The sequence below is a fragment of the Triticum urartu genome, chromosome 2 (genome assembly GCF_003073215.2).
Source record: "Triticum urartu cultivar G1812 chromosome 2, Tu2.1, whole genome shotgun sequence".
NCBI classification, from domain to species: domain Eukaryota; kingdom Viridiplantae; phylum Streptophyta; class Magnoliopsida; order Poales; family Poaceae; genus Triticum; species Triticum urartu.
In genome coordinates, this window is record NC_053023.1 from 740,899,531 (window position 1) to 740,916,773 (window position 17,243).

Genomic DNA, 17,243 nt, shown 5'->3' on the forward strand with positions numbered 1-17,243 from the left:
AAGGTGGTGGAGATATATTTGCCAAGGTGCGGTTTGTTAGTGTTGTGTCGAATATTGTGTACAAAGTAGGTTACAGTTCGACTCTGAGTAGTATTGTGTTTAGACAGGATATGGAGTCGTGTTCAAGTAGGACACTTGTATCATAAGCCTCTCTTATATAGCGGGGATAGACACACGTTGTAACCTATGCCAACATAATAGCACAGACGCGCAAGGGGGAGCAGGCGACGTGTGCTGGCGTCCGTGTGGCCTAGTATTGTGACGGTGTCACGAGAAGGAGCGCCCGTAGTCATGTTCAGGAAATGTAGCCATATCGGTGAACTTCGTTAACAAATTTCGGTATCGTGCTCGTGTGATTGCTTGGTCCTCGAATGATCGACAGTATGACTCGGATTTATTCTAGCCTGCTGCTGGTTGTTCGCGGAAGCAGCAGAAGGTAGATGGTGGTGGCGATCTGCTGCGTGGATGAAGCTTTGTCTTGCACTACACCCAAAGAATCACAGGAGCTAATAAGTCAAAACATCGGTAAAAGTTCAGACCGAGGAGATGGTGGCATCATGGCTGGGGGTTCAGACCTGTCCGCCAGATCTTGCCTGAGGAGAGAGAGGTGGAGAGTGAGTGCACATATGAAAAAAAAAAAGGGAACCTGAAGCCCGGTCTTAGATTCAGAGCAAAGATAGAGCAATCTGAAGGAAAAGAAATAGGTGGTAACTGAATCCTTTGAGAAAGCAATGATTTCAAGACATTCGTCACATGAAAAACTAACAACACCGACATATTTTCTGTGTAACATGATGGAACTTAACAGCATCCAGATCGAACATTATTAAGCAGCAGCAGCAGGTTACAAGTTAACAAGGTACAGTCATGCAACAAGAGCATATGCACACCGTCAAAAAACAAGAGCATATGCAAGAGCAACCAACTTAGTTTATCTTGAGAGTTTTTCTCAAAGGGAAGAAGAGTGATTACTGATTACCTAGAGAAGTCCTGCACAGCATGTGCGATCGGACCGAAGAGATCTGGATCTGGCTTCCTGATCTATATTAGGTTTAGGTTTACACCTAACGATGACCTAAAGTATGCGGGAATCCTGCTGGTTGGTCTGTTTTAATGTATCTGTTGTCAAAGTCCAGTCTTAGCATTGGAGTGCTCACGCTTTTTAAAATATAGCAGCTATACAGAAGTTTCAAGGTAATTTGGTGTTGAAACCACCGAAGCGCAGAGTATAATAACCTAAAAGAAACACTTCAGGTAGATCACCCGCTGAAAACCACAAGGCACCTCAAGCAAATTTACCTTGCTGCAATCACTGAGTGACGACCACTCTAAAGCAAAAGACCTGGAAATAAGGAGGCACCAAAACTCGGTCTCCCGTAATAATATGTATGCACCATATACAGCTCTAAACTCGTCTGATTTCTCGAGCAACAAAATCCAACTGCATGACCACTTAACCAGAGGATCCAAGTCATGTTGACTGATTCCCCACCAGCAGGAGCAACTGCACAAATAAGTTCCTCAACCGATACTAGCCTAAACACATGTGCCCCGATATGTTTACCTACTAATTACAGAGCACTTTTAAATATTAATCGTATAGATAAATATAGTCAAATAATTGGTAACAAATGTTGATACAATTATTCGTATAGCAAAATAGCATACTATTATCCAGCAATGCATGAACACAACGAAATATATAATTGTCTAGGGTGTATCGTGCAGACATTAATAACCAGAGAGAAAACCCCCGCAAAAGAAAAAAAACCAGAGAGAGATCAATTTCCTTGTCGACTCTTCGACTGAGCCATGAGGTGATCTCGCAGCTGGTGGCTTCATTTCCTTGTGGTAGCCAGATCGCGACGAAAGGCCTTATTAAGCTTGGACATCCTATGGGGGGCTCCCGATCAGACCCCAAGCTTTTTAGCACCTACAATCACAAAAATAACACATTGGGTAGCACCCTTAAACAAATGAATGTTGTAAATTTAGTGGAATATTTGTTTTTTGCTTTAACCTTTTAATCCAGAACTGCAGGTATATCGTAATTAAGGGTGTTGTTATTACATCATCACTACGATTCGTTTACATATCATGCATGTTATTCTTATCTTCTCCCGGTGAGTGAGATTACATGTTCATAAAGAAATGTGGGTAACACCTGTGTTATTATTTCCACATGGCTAGCGCCCAAGCTAACCAATGATATCCGGTCATTAGTTATCCAGTTTAATGACATCTATTGGCAGAGTATGAAAGTCTAGAAAAGTTTAGTGGGTTTTCAAAAATATCTCTTACTTGAATTGAAAAGCAACTTCTTAGTTTGAATCAAAAATATCTTCTTAGCTTGAAATGAAACGGTGAAGCCTAGGCCCTCTCCTCCCGCGACTAGGGTTCCGCCCCCGCCCGCCGGCCGCCGGCCTCGCGCGCTCCACCGCCCCTGCTGCTCTTCTCCTCCGCCCCCTCCCCGTCCGTCTCCCTCCCCACCGCCGCCGGCTGGGTCCGCCGGGCCTTGCCCGCGCGTTGCCGGCGCCGGCGGGCCATCCCTTCCCTGCTCGCTCATGGGGGGCGCGGGGGCCTCCCGATGGCGGCGGTGCAGCTCGGCCGGCTGCGGCGTGGCTCGGCGGCGGGAGTCCGGCGAGCTTCGTGGTCCTTGATGCGGCGGCGCGGCCGTTGGCCGCGGGGCGGCGTGGCGGTGCTGGTGGCCTGCGGCACCTTCGCGGCCCAGATCTAGGCCCTTCCCGGTTCCATCTGGGCTAGGGCGGGCCAGCGACTTGGTGCGCAGCGACGATGATCCCCGGTTGGTGGCGAAGAGGCGGTGGTCTGTGGGCGGTGGCGGCTTCGTCGGTCGGCGAGCTGCAGCGTGACGGCAGGGGCTGTCCGGACTCTTTTGGGTCCGGCCAGGCCTCGACGCCTGGTAAGGCCCTTGTCTGTGCGTCCGGTCGGCTCTGCGGTGGTGGTGGTGGTTGTCCCCTCACGTCGGCGATGTTGCGGATGCCCCCGAGGCCACTATCTCTTCTCCCGTACTCAAGGTCTCATGTCGGTGACCTCTGGGAGATGGCGAAGTTGATTCGGTGACCGTGGTGGCACATGTTGGTGGGCGGCGTGATGGGCGGTGCACGATGATTCGTCGGGGGTGGTGGTGGGGGTTTGGGTTGGGAGAAATCTCTGGCGGCTCATCCGGCCCTGATGCGGCGACGCTTGTGGGTGCCGCCGGACCTTCCTGAAGGGCGTCGGGTACACTCCTCCCTCCACTGCCCCCACCTACAGGGGGAAACCCTAGGACTAGGCAACAGCGGCGGCGTCGTCGCCTCCTTCTTGAAGGTGTTTCTTGGTACGCGGCGCTTCAGAGTGCTGGGATTGTGGTGGTACTTCTCCGGAGGGTGCAGCGGTCGCCAGTCATCTTCGTTTCGTTGATCTACCGTGGTTGGCATTTATTTCTCTTTCTTTTTTCTTTGTTTTTCTTTGGGCTTGTTTGTGCCGCGGCCCCAGCACCTATCGTTGGATGTACCGATGGATGGTTTTTAATACAAAGCGGGGGGACTAGGAGCCATATCTGGGCGGATCTGGTTGGATCCCAGTGAGCACCCTCCAGTCGATCTGGATTGGATTCACATGCAGCCGCCGCACCGCACGCGTGTGCCCAGGACGCGGACAAACCGTCACTAGAGGACCACGCCGCCGCCCCGGCTATCTGCCGTGTCACCATTGGGCCCCGCACGAGCCCAATACCTCCACATGCTTAGCTGTCCCACGCCAAGCAGTGGAAATGAGTGAAGGAGTAAAAAGAGGCCCCGCCGCCAACGCAGCCAGGTGGGCTTCGCTCGGCGATGGCGACGGCGAGGAGGGAAGGGGCCGGAGGGAGGGAGGGAGACGAGGAGCCGGCGGCTAGAGTTTCCCCCCGGAACACTCCCGAGAGCATCCTCAAATGCTCCTGGTGTGAACAGTAGTATAAAAAAATCAAAAATATTTCAAAAAATTCTGAAATTTTTTTTGTGGCATACTTTCACAAATGTTACTTGTGCATGCAGAATTTCATGACAAAATCACATTGGTGGAAGGCGTGGTAAAAAAAAAATCGTTGCTCAAAAAATGTTACTTACAAAAGCACTTTGGAGCTTTGATTTTGTTTTTTTTCGGCACGACTTGCATCAATGTGATTTCATGATGAAATTTTGCATGCACGACAAACATTTGCGAAATTATGTCCCTAAAAAATTTCAGAATTTTTTAAAGTTTTTTGATAATACTGTTCACACCAGGAGCATTTGCTCCTGGGTGTAGAAAGGTACTTCCGAGGAAGCAGTCTCTTTTGAAATTCTCAAATGTAATGTTTTGGGAGGATGTTGAGTTGTACCATCTATGAAGATCAAGGCAGCTTTCTGCACGTACAGGGCAACACAAATTTCTTCCTGTCATTAAATAACAGTAAAGAAACATCATAATTCGCTTTATAAAGAGGGGACATTTTGGTGCAAACATATATAATCCCGAGATAAGTGCCTATAGGGTTTAATGCGATCAGCAGAAAAGATTTCAACAGAAAAATCAAATGTCCAGGTTTTAGTGAATCAGCAGAAAAGCAAGTGTGTATGTGTGCGCGCGCCCTCGCTCGCGTATGATACCTTTAAAAAGAACTCATATTAGCTAATATTATCTAACTAAAACTACGTGGTCGCCGCTAATCTATTTTTCAAAACATGCAAACATGGCACCTGAACATACAACCATGCATGGAAAAAAGATTTCTCATTCTATGTATGCTACTTATATTCAAAAAATATGTTACAAGTAATACTCAATAATAAATAATCAAATAAATTAATCACATGTATTTGAGTTTTAGTTTTATATCCCATACAACAATCGTTAAATTAGATCACAATCAATTATTGCAACAACGTGCACGCTATCATCCAGTTAGAATCACGTCGTGCGTGTGTTCCCCACATCAGAGGTTTAAGAAGGGTGGTCTGAATTCAATCTGGTAGCAAATTGATCCCAATGGAGTTCACTTTATAATATTAGGATGGCTCACAAAAAGATTATAGTTCCAAACTAAACTACAACACTAATGGATGACTACTGTTTCAAATGCATAAATAAGTGATGCACTAATATCAAATTGTCCAAAGTTCAAAAGATGACAAACAAGCAAATACTTTTACTAATTGCATATAAGGTGATACTATATGTTTCTTGGAAGTGTGAATTGGCAGTTACCGCAACAGTAAGTTTGGATGGATTCCACATCAGTGTGGGCTTGTTACGGTTCATAGAAATCTCTTTCCAAACTGCAGTCATCACATTAAACAGCACAGAGGTCTCTCTTCTAGAATAAACATCCATCTCCATATACTCAAGCGAAGAGAGATTCTCTAAACCCATTACAAAATCACCAAATTGAAGCAGTGTGCCATGCACATGAGGAAAAACTAACGCCAGGAACTGGAGACTTTGCATGGCTCCAAGTGCAAACCCCAACTCCATGGAGTCACTCTTGAAAGAAAACCTTCTTAGACACGGAAATGGATAACCACTGCCAACAACTAACCTTTTGGCTCTTCCTTGTGTAGGCTTCTCCACTTGTATGCACAATTCACTGAGAGTTTGTATGCTCCCAAGGATTTCAAGGTCCTCCTCTCCTAGTGCTTTTAGTGTGATACTTAGGGAGAAGAGGGAAGACATGGAGCACATCCACCTCGGCACTGCACAACCAAGGCTATCAACCATCAGGAGTAACAAGAGGTGTGTTAGTTGAATAAAGGTTGACGGCAGTTCTTCTATTTTCGTGGACCTTATGTCCAGCACTTGCACAAATTTTAGATTCCCAATCTCTTTTGGGATCTTAGTGATAGATGTACCCTTTAAACTCAAATATCTCAAGTGAAACAAATTGCAGATATCCTTCCAATGATTATCATCCACTTGCTCACAATTACTGAAATCTAGTACACGTAAGACTGGAAAACCTGAAAGTGCTGGCAACAAACTGAAAGCTGGCCTAGACAAGGTAAGTGACCTCACATGGGACAAGCTCAATGTTGGCAACTGATTAACAACCTCTTCAGTGCTGGTTTGCACGAACAGTCGGCGGACTTTACTTGGTAGATACTCAGGCTGTTGACTACCTATTGTTGTTAGGAAACCCTCCTCATTTGATAAAGAAGTGATGAGGTCATGCACCATATCATGTATACGACAAGAGCACACCTCATTACCATTCTGAAAATGTACAGCCTGTACCAAGCTTTTATTGATGAGCTCGTCCAAGTAATCCTTTCCTACCTCATACAAGCTCTTCCCCTGTTTTTTTCCCACAAAACCTTCACCCACCCATTTCCATATCAATTGTCCTGTTTCAATCTCATAATCCTGTGGATACAAACTAAGATGCAGTAAACAAGTCTTTAGGTGTGGAGGTAGGCCAAAGTAACTGACAGATAATATCCTTCTCATGTTCTTCACATCATCATGACTATTATCTAGCCCGGAACTGATAGATTTGTACACCTTGGACCAATACTCATGTGTATGTGCTCTTCCCTTTTTACTAGACAACAAGCTACCTATCGTAAGGATAGCTAGTGGAACCCCTCCACATCTTCTTAGAATGCTCTCAGATACTTCAACCAATTGATCAGGTGGTGACTTGTTCTCCCTACCATATATTCTTTGATAAAACAATTTTCTTGAGTCCTCATCAGAAAGAGGATCCAGCCGATAAACACCACCAGCTTGCTGGGCAACATCAAGGATGCGAGTTGTTGTGATTACTCTGCTTTCATATTCATTGTCAATCAAGGCATACTTGATGTTTTCCCAGACGGATTTATCCCATATGTCGTCAATAACAATCAAGTACCTTCAATTAACACCAAAAAACATTTATTATAAGCCTATTTAAGTTCTCATACATTGAGCATAATTGAGCTACGTAATAAAGTTTACGTAGACTGGCAAAGCAAAAAAACAAACTTGAGAGTTCTGCACTACCGCAATTTCCTTGTGACGTGCATGTATGAATTATTGCGGAACACATATTCACATATATACCTCTTGTTTTCAAGGAATGTTCTTATCTCACGGATGAGCCGTTCTTCGACCCATGATGCCTCATTAATGTTCTGATATGTGTGCTTGTCAAGTTGATGGAGCAAGCTCTTGAAAATCAGCTTCATGTTAGGATTAAGAGACACTGAAATAAAAGCCGCACAATCAAATTGCAGTTTTTGTTTTTGAATGTTGACTTGCACTATGAGCTTCTCATACACTGCATTGGCAAGGGTTGTCTTGCCTAATCCACCAAATCCAACAATAGAGACCACCTTGAGCTGTTTCTTGGAAACCTCATCTCCCTCTGTCAACATCTCGACTACCTCAAGGCTCTTCTCCTCGATGCCAACGAGCTCCGTCGCCTTTTTATACAAGGTTGACAGGCGAAGGGTGTCAACAGTTGGACCAGGTGGCTTGGCAGCAGCCTTACTGTCAATCTGGTACCTTTTACGCCGCTCACTGATCTCCTTGATACGTCTCTTGATGTCTTTGATATCGATGCCGATCTTGTGCCGAATCTTGCCCTTGGTCAGCAGGCTGAGGCACTTATCAATGAAATCCCTGAAGCTGTGCGACTTCTCTGGCTGTCCATGGGTTTCGATGTGCAACATGAACTTGTCAATGTTATCTTCGAGGTCGTATGATAGGTCCCTCACATGATTGGCCCAAAGCTTGATCTGGTTGTTTGGTGGCTGGTCAATTGGCGCCTCCGAGATATCAACCAGAGCCGCCTGCATATGCTCCAACTCGACTTTGAGGAACATGATCTCGCCTTTGACGCCCTTGTGGAGGTTGTACTCCTTTGTGATCAGGTTGGCGAGCTTGGGCAAGAGGGTGCCCATCGCTCCGGTCACAACCGCGGCCATGCTTGTCCGCACACGTTACCTCTCGTGTTTGTGGAAGTTGGCGTTGGTGATCTACTTGGTGAAGTAGAGCAGCCTAAAGAATGGCAGCATAATAAATTAGTCAGGTCCTTTCAGAAAAAAATAGTCAGGATGACGGCTAATAAGCCGAAACTTTTGTAAGAAATCCAGGACAAATTAAACGTCCTCGGGACCAAACAAAAGAGAGTGAACCGGGAAGTGGATCCTCTAATATGAAGAAGGCAAGTCACCTAAGCTACAGTGCAAGTTAGTGTAAAACAGTGAAGGAAAGTCACGGATACTATAGTGAACACCGTATTTATCCACTGTGGCAGGTACTGCGTCATAATTTTGTTTGTATGTAAATTTTGTAAATGTATAAAGTAGATTTACAATTTGCAAATTAATTTAAGTCATTTTAGCCTTAATCATATGGATGTGAAGGAGGGAAGTTAGGGAACTGTAATTTAGGTGACTTCCCTCCACGTCAAAGGATCCACTTTCGAGTGAACCGATGGTGAATTTTTTGGAAAAACCTGCACCCCGGTCTTAATTAGTTACAGAGCAGATATACAGCAAATCTGAAAAAAAAAAAAATGAATCGTGGGAAAGCAATGATTCCAAGAAATGTTGCTTTGCGTAGTAACATGACTGATCAATCCTGTGTAGCAGGATGGAACGTAACAGCATCCTACCTAAACACGATTGCTTAAAGAGCAGCAGCAGATCGGGACGAAAATTAGCTCAAGGGGAAAAGGAAGAAGAAGGCGATTACCTATCTGCTACTCCGTCCCATAATATAGGAGTTTTTGCAAGCTAACTTAGCTTGCAAAAACGTTTTATATTATGGGATGAAGGGAGTACATACTAGAGCAGCAGATCTGCAGGACGGACACTCTTAGCTTCGTCTCCAGGACCGACCGCTCATATCGCAGTCGTATCGAGCCAGAGGAGGGGCGCTAACCTGCCGCCGGCGAAGGCCTCGACGGAGAAGGAGGTGGACGGCGTCGCGGAGGCTGAGGCGGACGCCGGATCTCGCGCGCAGAGTGAAGCAGCTAGCGAGTGAGGTGACCGCTCTCGTGAGAATCTAATGGGGGGTGGGGAAGGCCGACATGGAATGGTGGAGAGACTGTTCTGTTGAGAGCGGCCCTTTCCTCTCTTTTTTTTTATTAGTCTCGCAGCAACGATGGAAAGAAAGATTCCGTCTATCCATCCACCGAGACTTCGAGAGTTCAAGATAGACAGAGCTTTGCGCGGTGGAGTGGAGTGGAGTGGAGTGAGGGACAAGGCAACACTATTCTCCTCGATCGGAGCGTGCACTCACTTAATTGCGTTGCATGCATGTGTTGGGATGTGAAAAAGGACACGACCAGCAGCAATGTTGACACATGGGGCAGCTGGTGACGGTGATGTAACAGCAATTTTTTATAGCCCTCCTTGTGTATTTAATTAGCCTGATGGATCAAAGCGACCGTGTTTACATGCGTGTCGTGTCTGTAAGCGTCCGTGTATCCGCTGTGTTTCGTACAATTCGAAATAAATAAGTCGAGCTTAAAGTCTGTCTCCACCCTTTTCCACGCACCAAATTTTGGAACCGCGGACACTACTTATAATAATCCAATGAGAGAAGAAGCGCCTAAGTCAAACGAAGAGGCGAACTATGGGGTTATTTGGTTTAAGACTAATTTTGTTAAAGATTGTCAATATTTAAGATTAGGTAAGTTTGATTAATTTATATGTGTGTTTCATTCGAGCCATATTTTAGGCAAGTCACGCTAGAGCTTTACATCACATACACTCAAAAAATATGGCAAGATTCCCTTATTAGTCTTGCCAACTCGTGGCTCTCATTTTGAAGAACTAACCTTAGGCAAGTTTGACAATATTATATGGTAAAATGTAGCACTTTTGTGCATATAACCAAACAGCCCCTAAGCGTATCTCAGATGGTTGAATTCTTGGTGGTAGAACCAACTATGGTTCAAGTCTTTGACATGGCATTGGTGGTCGCATTTTTCTGGATTTATTTTAAACCTTTCAACAATGTGTGTTCATGTATGTGTGTATGTATGAGCGTATGCTTCTGTGTTGTGTTAAAAGAAAGTCGAACGAAGAGAGGGCACATCACCTGAGGCGGAGACACGTTGTAAAAAGGAAGCATTTCTCGTCAGGTAGAAAAGAATATTACTGCAAAACTAAAGGATGGCAGATATTTTTCCCGAAAAGGAAAATGTATAAAGCCTATGAGCAACTTCTTAAACAGAAAAAAAAAGATATTTTTATATGAAACTACTTCAATGACCAAACTGTTTAAAGATATTTTTATGTGAAATACCAAAAGGTATTCCCTTCGATCCATATTAATTGTCCCTCATTTAGTAATATAAAGTTGTACTAAATGAGCGACAACTAATTAATATGGATTGTGAAGAAATAAATTGTTTTTATTTTCTTTTTATAACTAGCAGGGTTGCACATGCGAACAGTGAGTAGCCAAGTGATAGGAATCTCAGCCATCCTTATAAATTTGTGAAAACTACACGTCTTTGCAGATCAAAATGACCAATGATTAAGGATTTCTCTAGCAGATCCTTGAAAAAGTCCCCTCCAATACCAGTTATACAGATTAGAAGAGTGTCCATGTAATTTACACGAGTTTTCCAAGTGTGGTGCTTCAACACGTCCTCTTTATGTCTTCCCCTAAAACCTTTTTTTATTTCTCTTTTAACTAACATACAAATGGCTATTTTATAAATATAATATTTCAAATAATATTATTTTGGATAGACATAATTAAACATAATTTATGAAGTTTGTTTCAAAATTCAAATTCAAATTGAAACATAACAAATGCGGTAAATGATTCAAATTAGGCATAGCAAATGGTCCAAAAATAAGATCAAACATGCAACATATGGTTCAACTAAACAAGGACATCAAGAATTTGATCCATATGTGGAATTTCGTCCGTATGAGGATTTGGATCCATATGAAGATTTTGATACATATAAAGAATTTGGTCTAGGATTCCTATTCTTCATAGGTGGTGTCATGAGGACATTTACCTGAAGACTTTCAAGGCATCTTTTGGGAACCCAGATTTTCTTCATAGGGGGACCGTTCCTGCTGTTAGTTCCAACATATCTAGCAAATACTTCACCATTCTGATTTTTAAACAGTTTGTAGTTGGAGTCAAATGACTCATCAGAAAAATATGAAGATTCACAAGTAAAGCCAGATAAAGTGGATGGATCTATGGTAGGTCCTTTAGCAGCAACCCATGAGGTTTTGGGATACCGCTCAGGTTTCCAGTAGGTCCCATCACCATTGAGTTTCCTCTCAAAGGCAATACCCTCTTTCCTAGGTTCCTGTTCAAGATCTGCTTTTTGAGCATATCACAAAGAGTCTGATGCCCTTTGAGGCTTTTGTATATGTCTGTCACATACAACTCCTTCAACCCTGCATGATCGTCAGTTATACTTGTGGTATCCTCAGATGAGGAATTTGTGACAACAGAGGCAGTTGAAGAATTTGCAGCAATAGAGCATTTGAACATTCAGGTGAAGAATTAGCAGATTCTCGTTCAATGCATTTCAAACATGGTGGAATAAATTCTTCCTGAGCAAAAATTATCTGTTGAGCAAGCAATGAATCATTTTCCTTCTGAAGATCTTCATAACTAACCCTTAACTTCTCAAGATCTTGCTTTCTTTGAAGGAATTCATAAGAAAGCTTCTCATGATCGGCTAAGAGAGAGTTATGATGACTCTGATGATTATCAAACTTAGACCGAAGTCGTTGAAGATCATCAATCAGAGTTTGAGTTCGATCCATTTTCTCATCCAAAAGGTCATCACTTTTTTCTAGCAGATTTTGAACCTTTTCCAAGGCCTTTTGTTGTTTAGTGGCAATAGTAGCAAGCTTGGAATAGCTAGGTTTGAAATCATCATCAGACTCATCATCACTAGATTAAGATGAGGAATGTTCAGGTACCTTTGCACCTTTTGCCATGAGGCATGGTGCTGAAGATGATGATTCAGGTTCGAAAGTCATCGTTTTGAGTGATTCCTTGAAAGCATCAAACCAGGGATCCTGACGAGTTCGATGACCTTCATAGACATCAGAGATTCGGTCCTAGATAAGCTTTGCATTACACAGATGCATAATGAGCCTGAACTGACTTCTCGATAGGCAGGAGCATATGATATCCTTCGCCATAGTGTCCAGCCGAGTGTACTTGCGAATATCATCAGCATTTGCCATCTTGCATAGATCGATAAGACCAATCTCAGTGACGGTCCACAACTCGCTATTCATCGCAATGAGGCGCTTCCTCATCATGGCCTTCCACTTAGGATACTCGTGACCGTCAAAGATGGGGCACGATACTTTCTTCATACATGCGGTCGACATAACTAAAACTTCAAGTGGTTAAACCAAAATCACACAGAACAAGGGAGTACCTTGATCTGATACTAATTGAAAGTGCGTTATATCGACTAGAGAGGGGTGAATAGGCGATTTTTACAAATTCATCACTTAGGAAATTCTAAGTGGGGAATTTCCTAAGCAACAAAACAGTAGCAACGGAATGAGTACTCAGGTACAAGCATAACAGAGCAGTAGCATGGTCATCATGATGAAATTAAACATAAACAGAGCACAGGAAGTGTGAAAACAGGATAAGCATGCTGGAGACAAAGTGACTGAAGAAATATGATTGCGTTAATTGAGAAAGTCTTCAATCAAAGTCTTCAAATAGTAACAATCATGTTCATCAACACATGAATGAAGAAATGAAAGGCTTGAGGAGATAGAACCAGTAGCTTGGTGAAGACGATGATTTGGTAGACCAGTTTCAACTGTTGTGACAGTTGTATATCTGGTTGGAGCAGCTAGGTATTTAAACCTGATGACACATAGTCCCGGACACACAATCCTCACCGTATTCTCCTTCAGCTAAAGTCACACAGACCTCGCCCGATCACTCTGAAGGAAATATGCCCTAGAGGCAATAATAAAGTTATTATTTATTTCCTTATTTCATGATAAATGTTTATTATTCATGCTAGAATTGTATTAACTGGAAACATAATACATGTGTGAATACATAGACAAACAGAGCGTCACTAGTATGCCTCTACTTGACTAGCTCGTTAATCAAAGATGGTTATGTTTCCTAACCATAGACAAAGAGTTGTTATTTGATTAACGGGATCACATCATTAGGAGAATGATGTGATTGACTTGACCCATTCCGTTAGCTTAGCACTAGATCGTTTAGTATGTTGTTATTGCTTTCTTCATGACTTATACATGTTCCTATGACTATGAGATTATGCAACTCCCGTTTAACGGAGGAACACTTTGTGTGCTACCAAACGTCACAACGTAACTGGGTGATTATAAAGGAGCTCTACAGGTGTCTCCAAAGGTACATGTTGGGTTGGCGTATTTCGAGATTAGGATTTGTCACTCCGGTTGTCGGAGAGGTATCTCTGGGCCCTCTCGGTAATGCACATCACATAAGCCTTGCAAGCATTGCAACTAATGAGTTAGTTGCCAGATGATGTATTACGGAACGAGTAAAGAGACTTGCCGGTAACGAGATTGAACTAGGTATTGAGATACCGACGACCGAATCTCGGGCAAGTAACATACCGATGACAAAGGGAACAACGTATGTTGTTATGCGGTCTGACCGATAAAAATCTTCGTAGAATATGTGGGAGCCAATATGAGCATCCAGGTTCCGCTATTGGTTATTGACCGGAGACGTGTCTCGGTCATGTCTACATTGTTCTCGAACCCGTAGGGTCCGCACGCTTAAGGTTTCGATGACAGTTATATTATGAGTTTATGAGTTTTGATGTACCGAAGGAGTTCGGAGTCCCGAATGAGATCGGGGACATGACGAGGAGTCTCGAAATGGTCGAGACGTAAAGATCGATATATTGGACGACTATATTCGGATATCGGAAAGGTTCCGAGTGATTCGGGTATTTTTCGAAGTACCGGGGAGTTACGGGAATACGGGGGAAGAAGTATATGGGCCTTATTGGGCTTTAGGGGAGAGGGAGAGGCAGGCTGCCCCCCCCCCCTATTGACTAGTCCGAATTGGACTAGGGGGAGGGGCGGCGCCCCCTCCTTCCTTCTCTTCCCTCTTCCCCTTCCTTGTCTCATATTCCTACTACTTGGAAGGACTCCTAGTTGGACTAGGAAAGGGGAAATCCTACTCCCGGTGGGAGTAGGACTACCCTAGGGCGCGCCATAGAGAGGGTCGGCCGTCCCCTCCTCCACACCTTTATACACGGGGGCAGGGGGCACCCCATAGACACACAAGTTAATCTTCTTGATCGTTTTCTTAGCCGTGTGTGGTGCCCCCCTCCACCATACTCCTCGATAATATTGTAGCGGTGCTTAGCGAAGCCCTGCGATGGTAGAACATCAAGATCATCACCACGTCGTCGTGCTGACGGAACTCTTCCCCGACACTTTGCTGGATCGGAGTCCGGGGATCGTCATCGAGCTAAACGTGTGCTAGAACTCGGAGGTGCCGTAGTTTCGGTGCTTGGATCGGTCGGATCATGAAGACGTACGACTACATCAACCGCGTTCATATAACGCTTCCGCTTTCGGTCTACGAGGGTACATAGACAACACTCTCCCCTCTCGTTGCTATGCATCACCATGATCTTGCGTGTGCGTAAGAAATTTTTTGAAATTACTACGTTACCCAACAGTGGTATCAGAGCCTATGTTTTATGTGTTGATGTTATATGCACGAGTAGAACACAAGTGAGTTGTGGGCGATATAAGTCATACTGCTTACCAGCATGTCATACTTTGGTTCGGCGGTATTGTTGGATGAAGCGGCCCGGACCGACATTACGTGTATGCTTACGCGAGACCGGTTCTACCGACGTGCTTTGCACACAGGTGGCTGGTGGGTGTCAGTTTCTCCAACTTTAGTTGAACCGAGTGTGGCTACGCCCGGTCCTTGCGAAGGTTAAAACAGCACCAACTTGACAAACTATCGTTGTGGTTTTGATGCGTAGGTAAGATTGGTTCTTGCTTAAACCCGTAGCAGCCATGTAAAACTTGCAACAAACAAAGTAGAGGACGTCTAACTTGTTTTTGCAGGGCATGTTTGAAGGAAATATGCCCTAGAGGCAATAATAAAGTTATTATTTATTTCCTTATATCATGATAAATGTTTATTATTCATGCTAGAATTGTATTAACCGGAAACATAATACATGTGTGAATACATAGACAAACAGAGTGTCACTAGTATGCCTCTACTTGACTGGCTCGTTAATCAAAGATGGTTATGTTTCCTAACCATGGACAAAGAGTTGTTATTTGATTAACGGGATCACATCATTAGTTGAATGATCTGATTGACATGACCCATTCCATTAGCTTAGCACCCGATTGTTTAGTATGTTGCTATTGCTTTCTTCATGACTTATACATGTTCCTATGACTATGAGATTATGCAACTCCCGTTTGCCGGAGGAACACTTTGGGTACTACCAAACGTCACAACGTAACTGGGTGATTATAAAGGAGTACTACAGGTGTCTCCAAAGGTAGATGTTGGGTTGGCGTATTTCGAGATTAGGTTTTGTCACTCCGATTGTCGGAGAGGTATCTCTGGGCCCTCTCGGTAATACACATCACATAAGCCTTGCAAGCATTATAACTAAGATGTTAGTTGTGAGATGATGTATTACGGAACGAGTAAAGAGACTTGCCAGTAACGAGATTGAACTAGGTATTGGATACCGACGATCGAATCTCGGGCAAGTAACATACCGATGACAAAGGGAACAACGTATGTTGTTATGCGGTCTGACCGATAAAGATCTTCGTAGAATATGTAGGAGCCAATATGGGCATCCAGGTCCCGCTATTGGTTATTGACCGGAGACGTGTCTCGGTCATGTCTACATTGTTCTCGAACCGTAGGGTCCGCACGCTTAACGTTACGATGATAGTTATTATGAGTTTATGCATTTCGATGTACCGAAGGTTGTTCAGAGTCCCGGATGTGATCACGGACATGATGAGGAGTCTCGAAATGGTCGAGACGTAAAGATTGATATATTGGAAGCCTATGATTGGACATCGGAAGTGTTCCGGGTGAAATCGGGATTTTACCGGAATACCGGGAGGGTTACCGGAACCCCCCGGGAGCTAGATGGGCCATAATGGGCCTTAGTGGAAAAGAGAAGGGGCTGCCCTAGATGGGCTGCACGCCTCCCCCTTCCCCTAGTCCTATTAGGACTAGGAAAGGGTGGCCGGCCACCTCCTCCTCTTTTCCCCTCCGAGGAATCCTAGTTGGACTAGGACTGGAGGGGGAATCCTACTCCCAGTGGGAGTAGGACTCTCCTGCGCCTCCCCCCTTGGCCGTCCAGCCCCTCCCCCTTGGATCCTTTATATACGGGGGCAGGGGGCACCTCTAGACACACAAGTTGATCATTGAGATCGTTCCTTAGCCGTGTGCGGTGCCCCCTGCCACCAAATTCCACCTCGATCATATCGTTGTAGTGCTTAGGCGAAGCCCTACGTCGGTAGTACATCAAGATCGTCACCACGCCGTCGTGCTGACGGAACTCCTCCCCGAAGCTTTGCTGGATCGGAGCCCGGGGATCGTCATCGAGCTGAACGTGTGCTAAGAACTCGGAGGTGCCGGAGTAACGGTGCTTGGATCGGTCGGATCGGGAAGAAGACGTACGACTACTTCCTCTACGTTGTGTCAACGCTTCCGTTGTGATCTACAAGGATACGTAGATCAGACTCTCCCCCTCGTTGCTATGCATCACCATGATCTTGCGTGTGCGTAGGAATTTTTTTGAAATTACTACGTTCCCCAACAATGTTGTGATGTGATATGGTCAAGACATGATGCTTAATTTTATTGTATGAGATGATCATGTTTTGTAACCGAGTTATCGGCAACTGGCAGGAGCCATATGGTTGTCGCTTTATTGTATGCAATGCAATCGCCCTGTAATGCTTTACTTTATCACGAAGCGGTAGCGATAGTCATAGAAGCATAAGATTGGCGAGACGACAACGATGCTACGATGGAGATCAAGGTGTCGCGCCGATGACGATGGTGATCATGACGGTGCTTCGAAGATGGAGATCACAAGCACAAGATGATGATGGCCATATCATATCACTTATATTGATTTCATGTGATGTTTATCTTTTATGCATCTTATCTTGCTTTGATTGACGGTAGCATTTTAAGATGATCTCTCACTAATTATCAAGAAGTGTTCTCCCTGAGTATGCACCGTTGCGAAA

The 17,243-nt window shown here is 44.3% G+C and overlaps 1 protein-coding gene across 1 annotated transcript; it reads right to left on the minus strand.

Annotated features, from left to right (window-relative positions):
* Window positions 1–1,680: 1,680 nt before the first annotated feature.
* LOC125540383 (disease resistance protein RGA5-like) lies at window positions 1,681–9,098 on the minus strand. Its single transcript, XM_048703993.1, has 5 exons — window positions 8,698–9,098; window positions 7,060–7,998; window positions 5,227–6,868; window positions 4,361–4,415; window positions 1,681–1,933 (listed from the first exon to the last, which is right to left on the minus strand). The coding sequence occupies exons 2-5, from the start codon at window positions 7,923–7,925 to the stop codon at window positions 1,911–1,913; spliced, it is 2,586 nt and encodes an 861-aa protein (XP_048559950.1). The 5' UTR covers window positions 7,926–7,998; window positions 8,698–9,098; the 3' UTR covers window positions 1,681–1,910.
* Between the last annotated feature and the right edge of the window lie 8,145 nt (window positions 9,099–17,243).

Excerpts from the sequence above, each read along its gene's own strand:
- LOC125540383 (XM_048703993.1), bottom strand. The coding sequence starts at position 7,925 with ATGGCCGCGGTTGTGACCGGAGCGATGGGCACCCTCTTGCCCAAGCTC. Across the intron at positions 6,869-7,059 it reads ACATTCCTTGAAAACAAGAG|GTACTTGATTGTTATTGACG; the intron begins GTATATATGTGA and ends TGTTAATTGAAG. Across the intron at positions 1,934-4,360 it reads TGCCTTGATCTTCATAGATG|GTGCTAAAAAGCTTGGGGTC; the intron begins GTACAACTCAAC and ends TTGTGATTGTAG.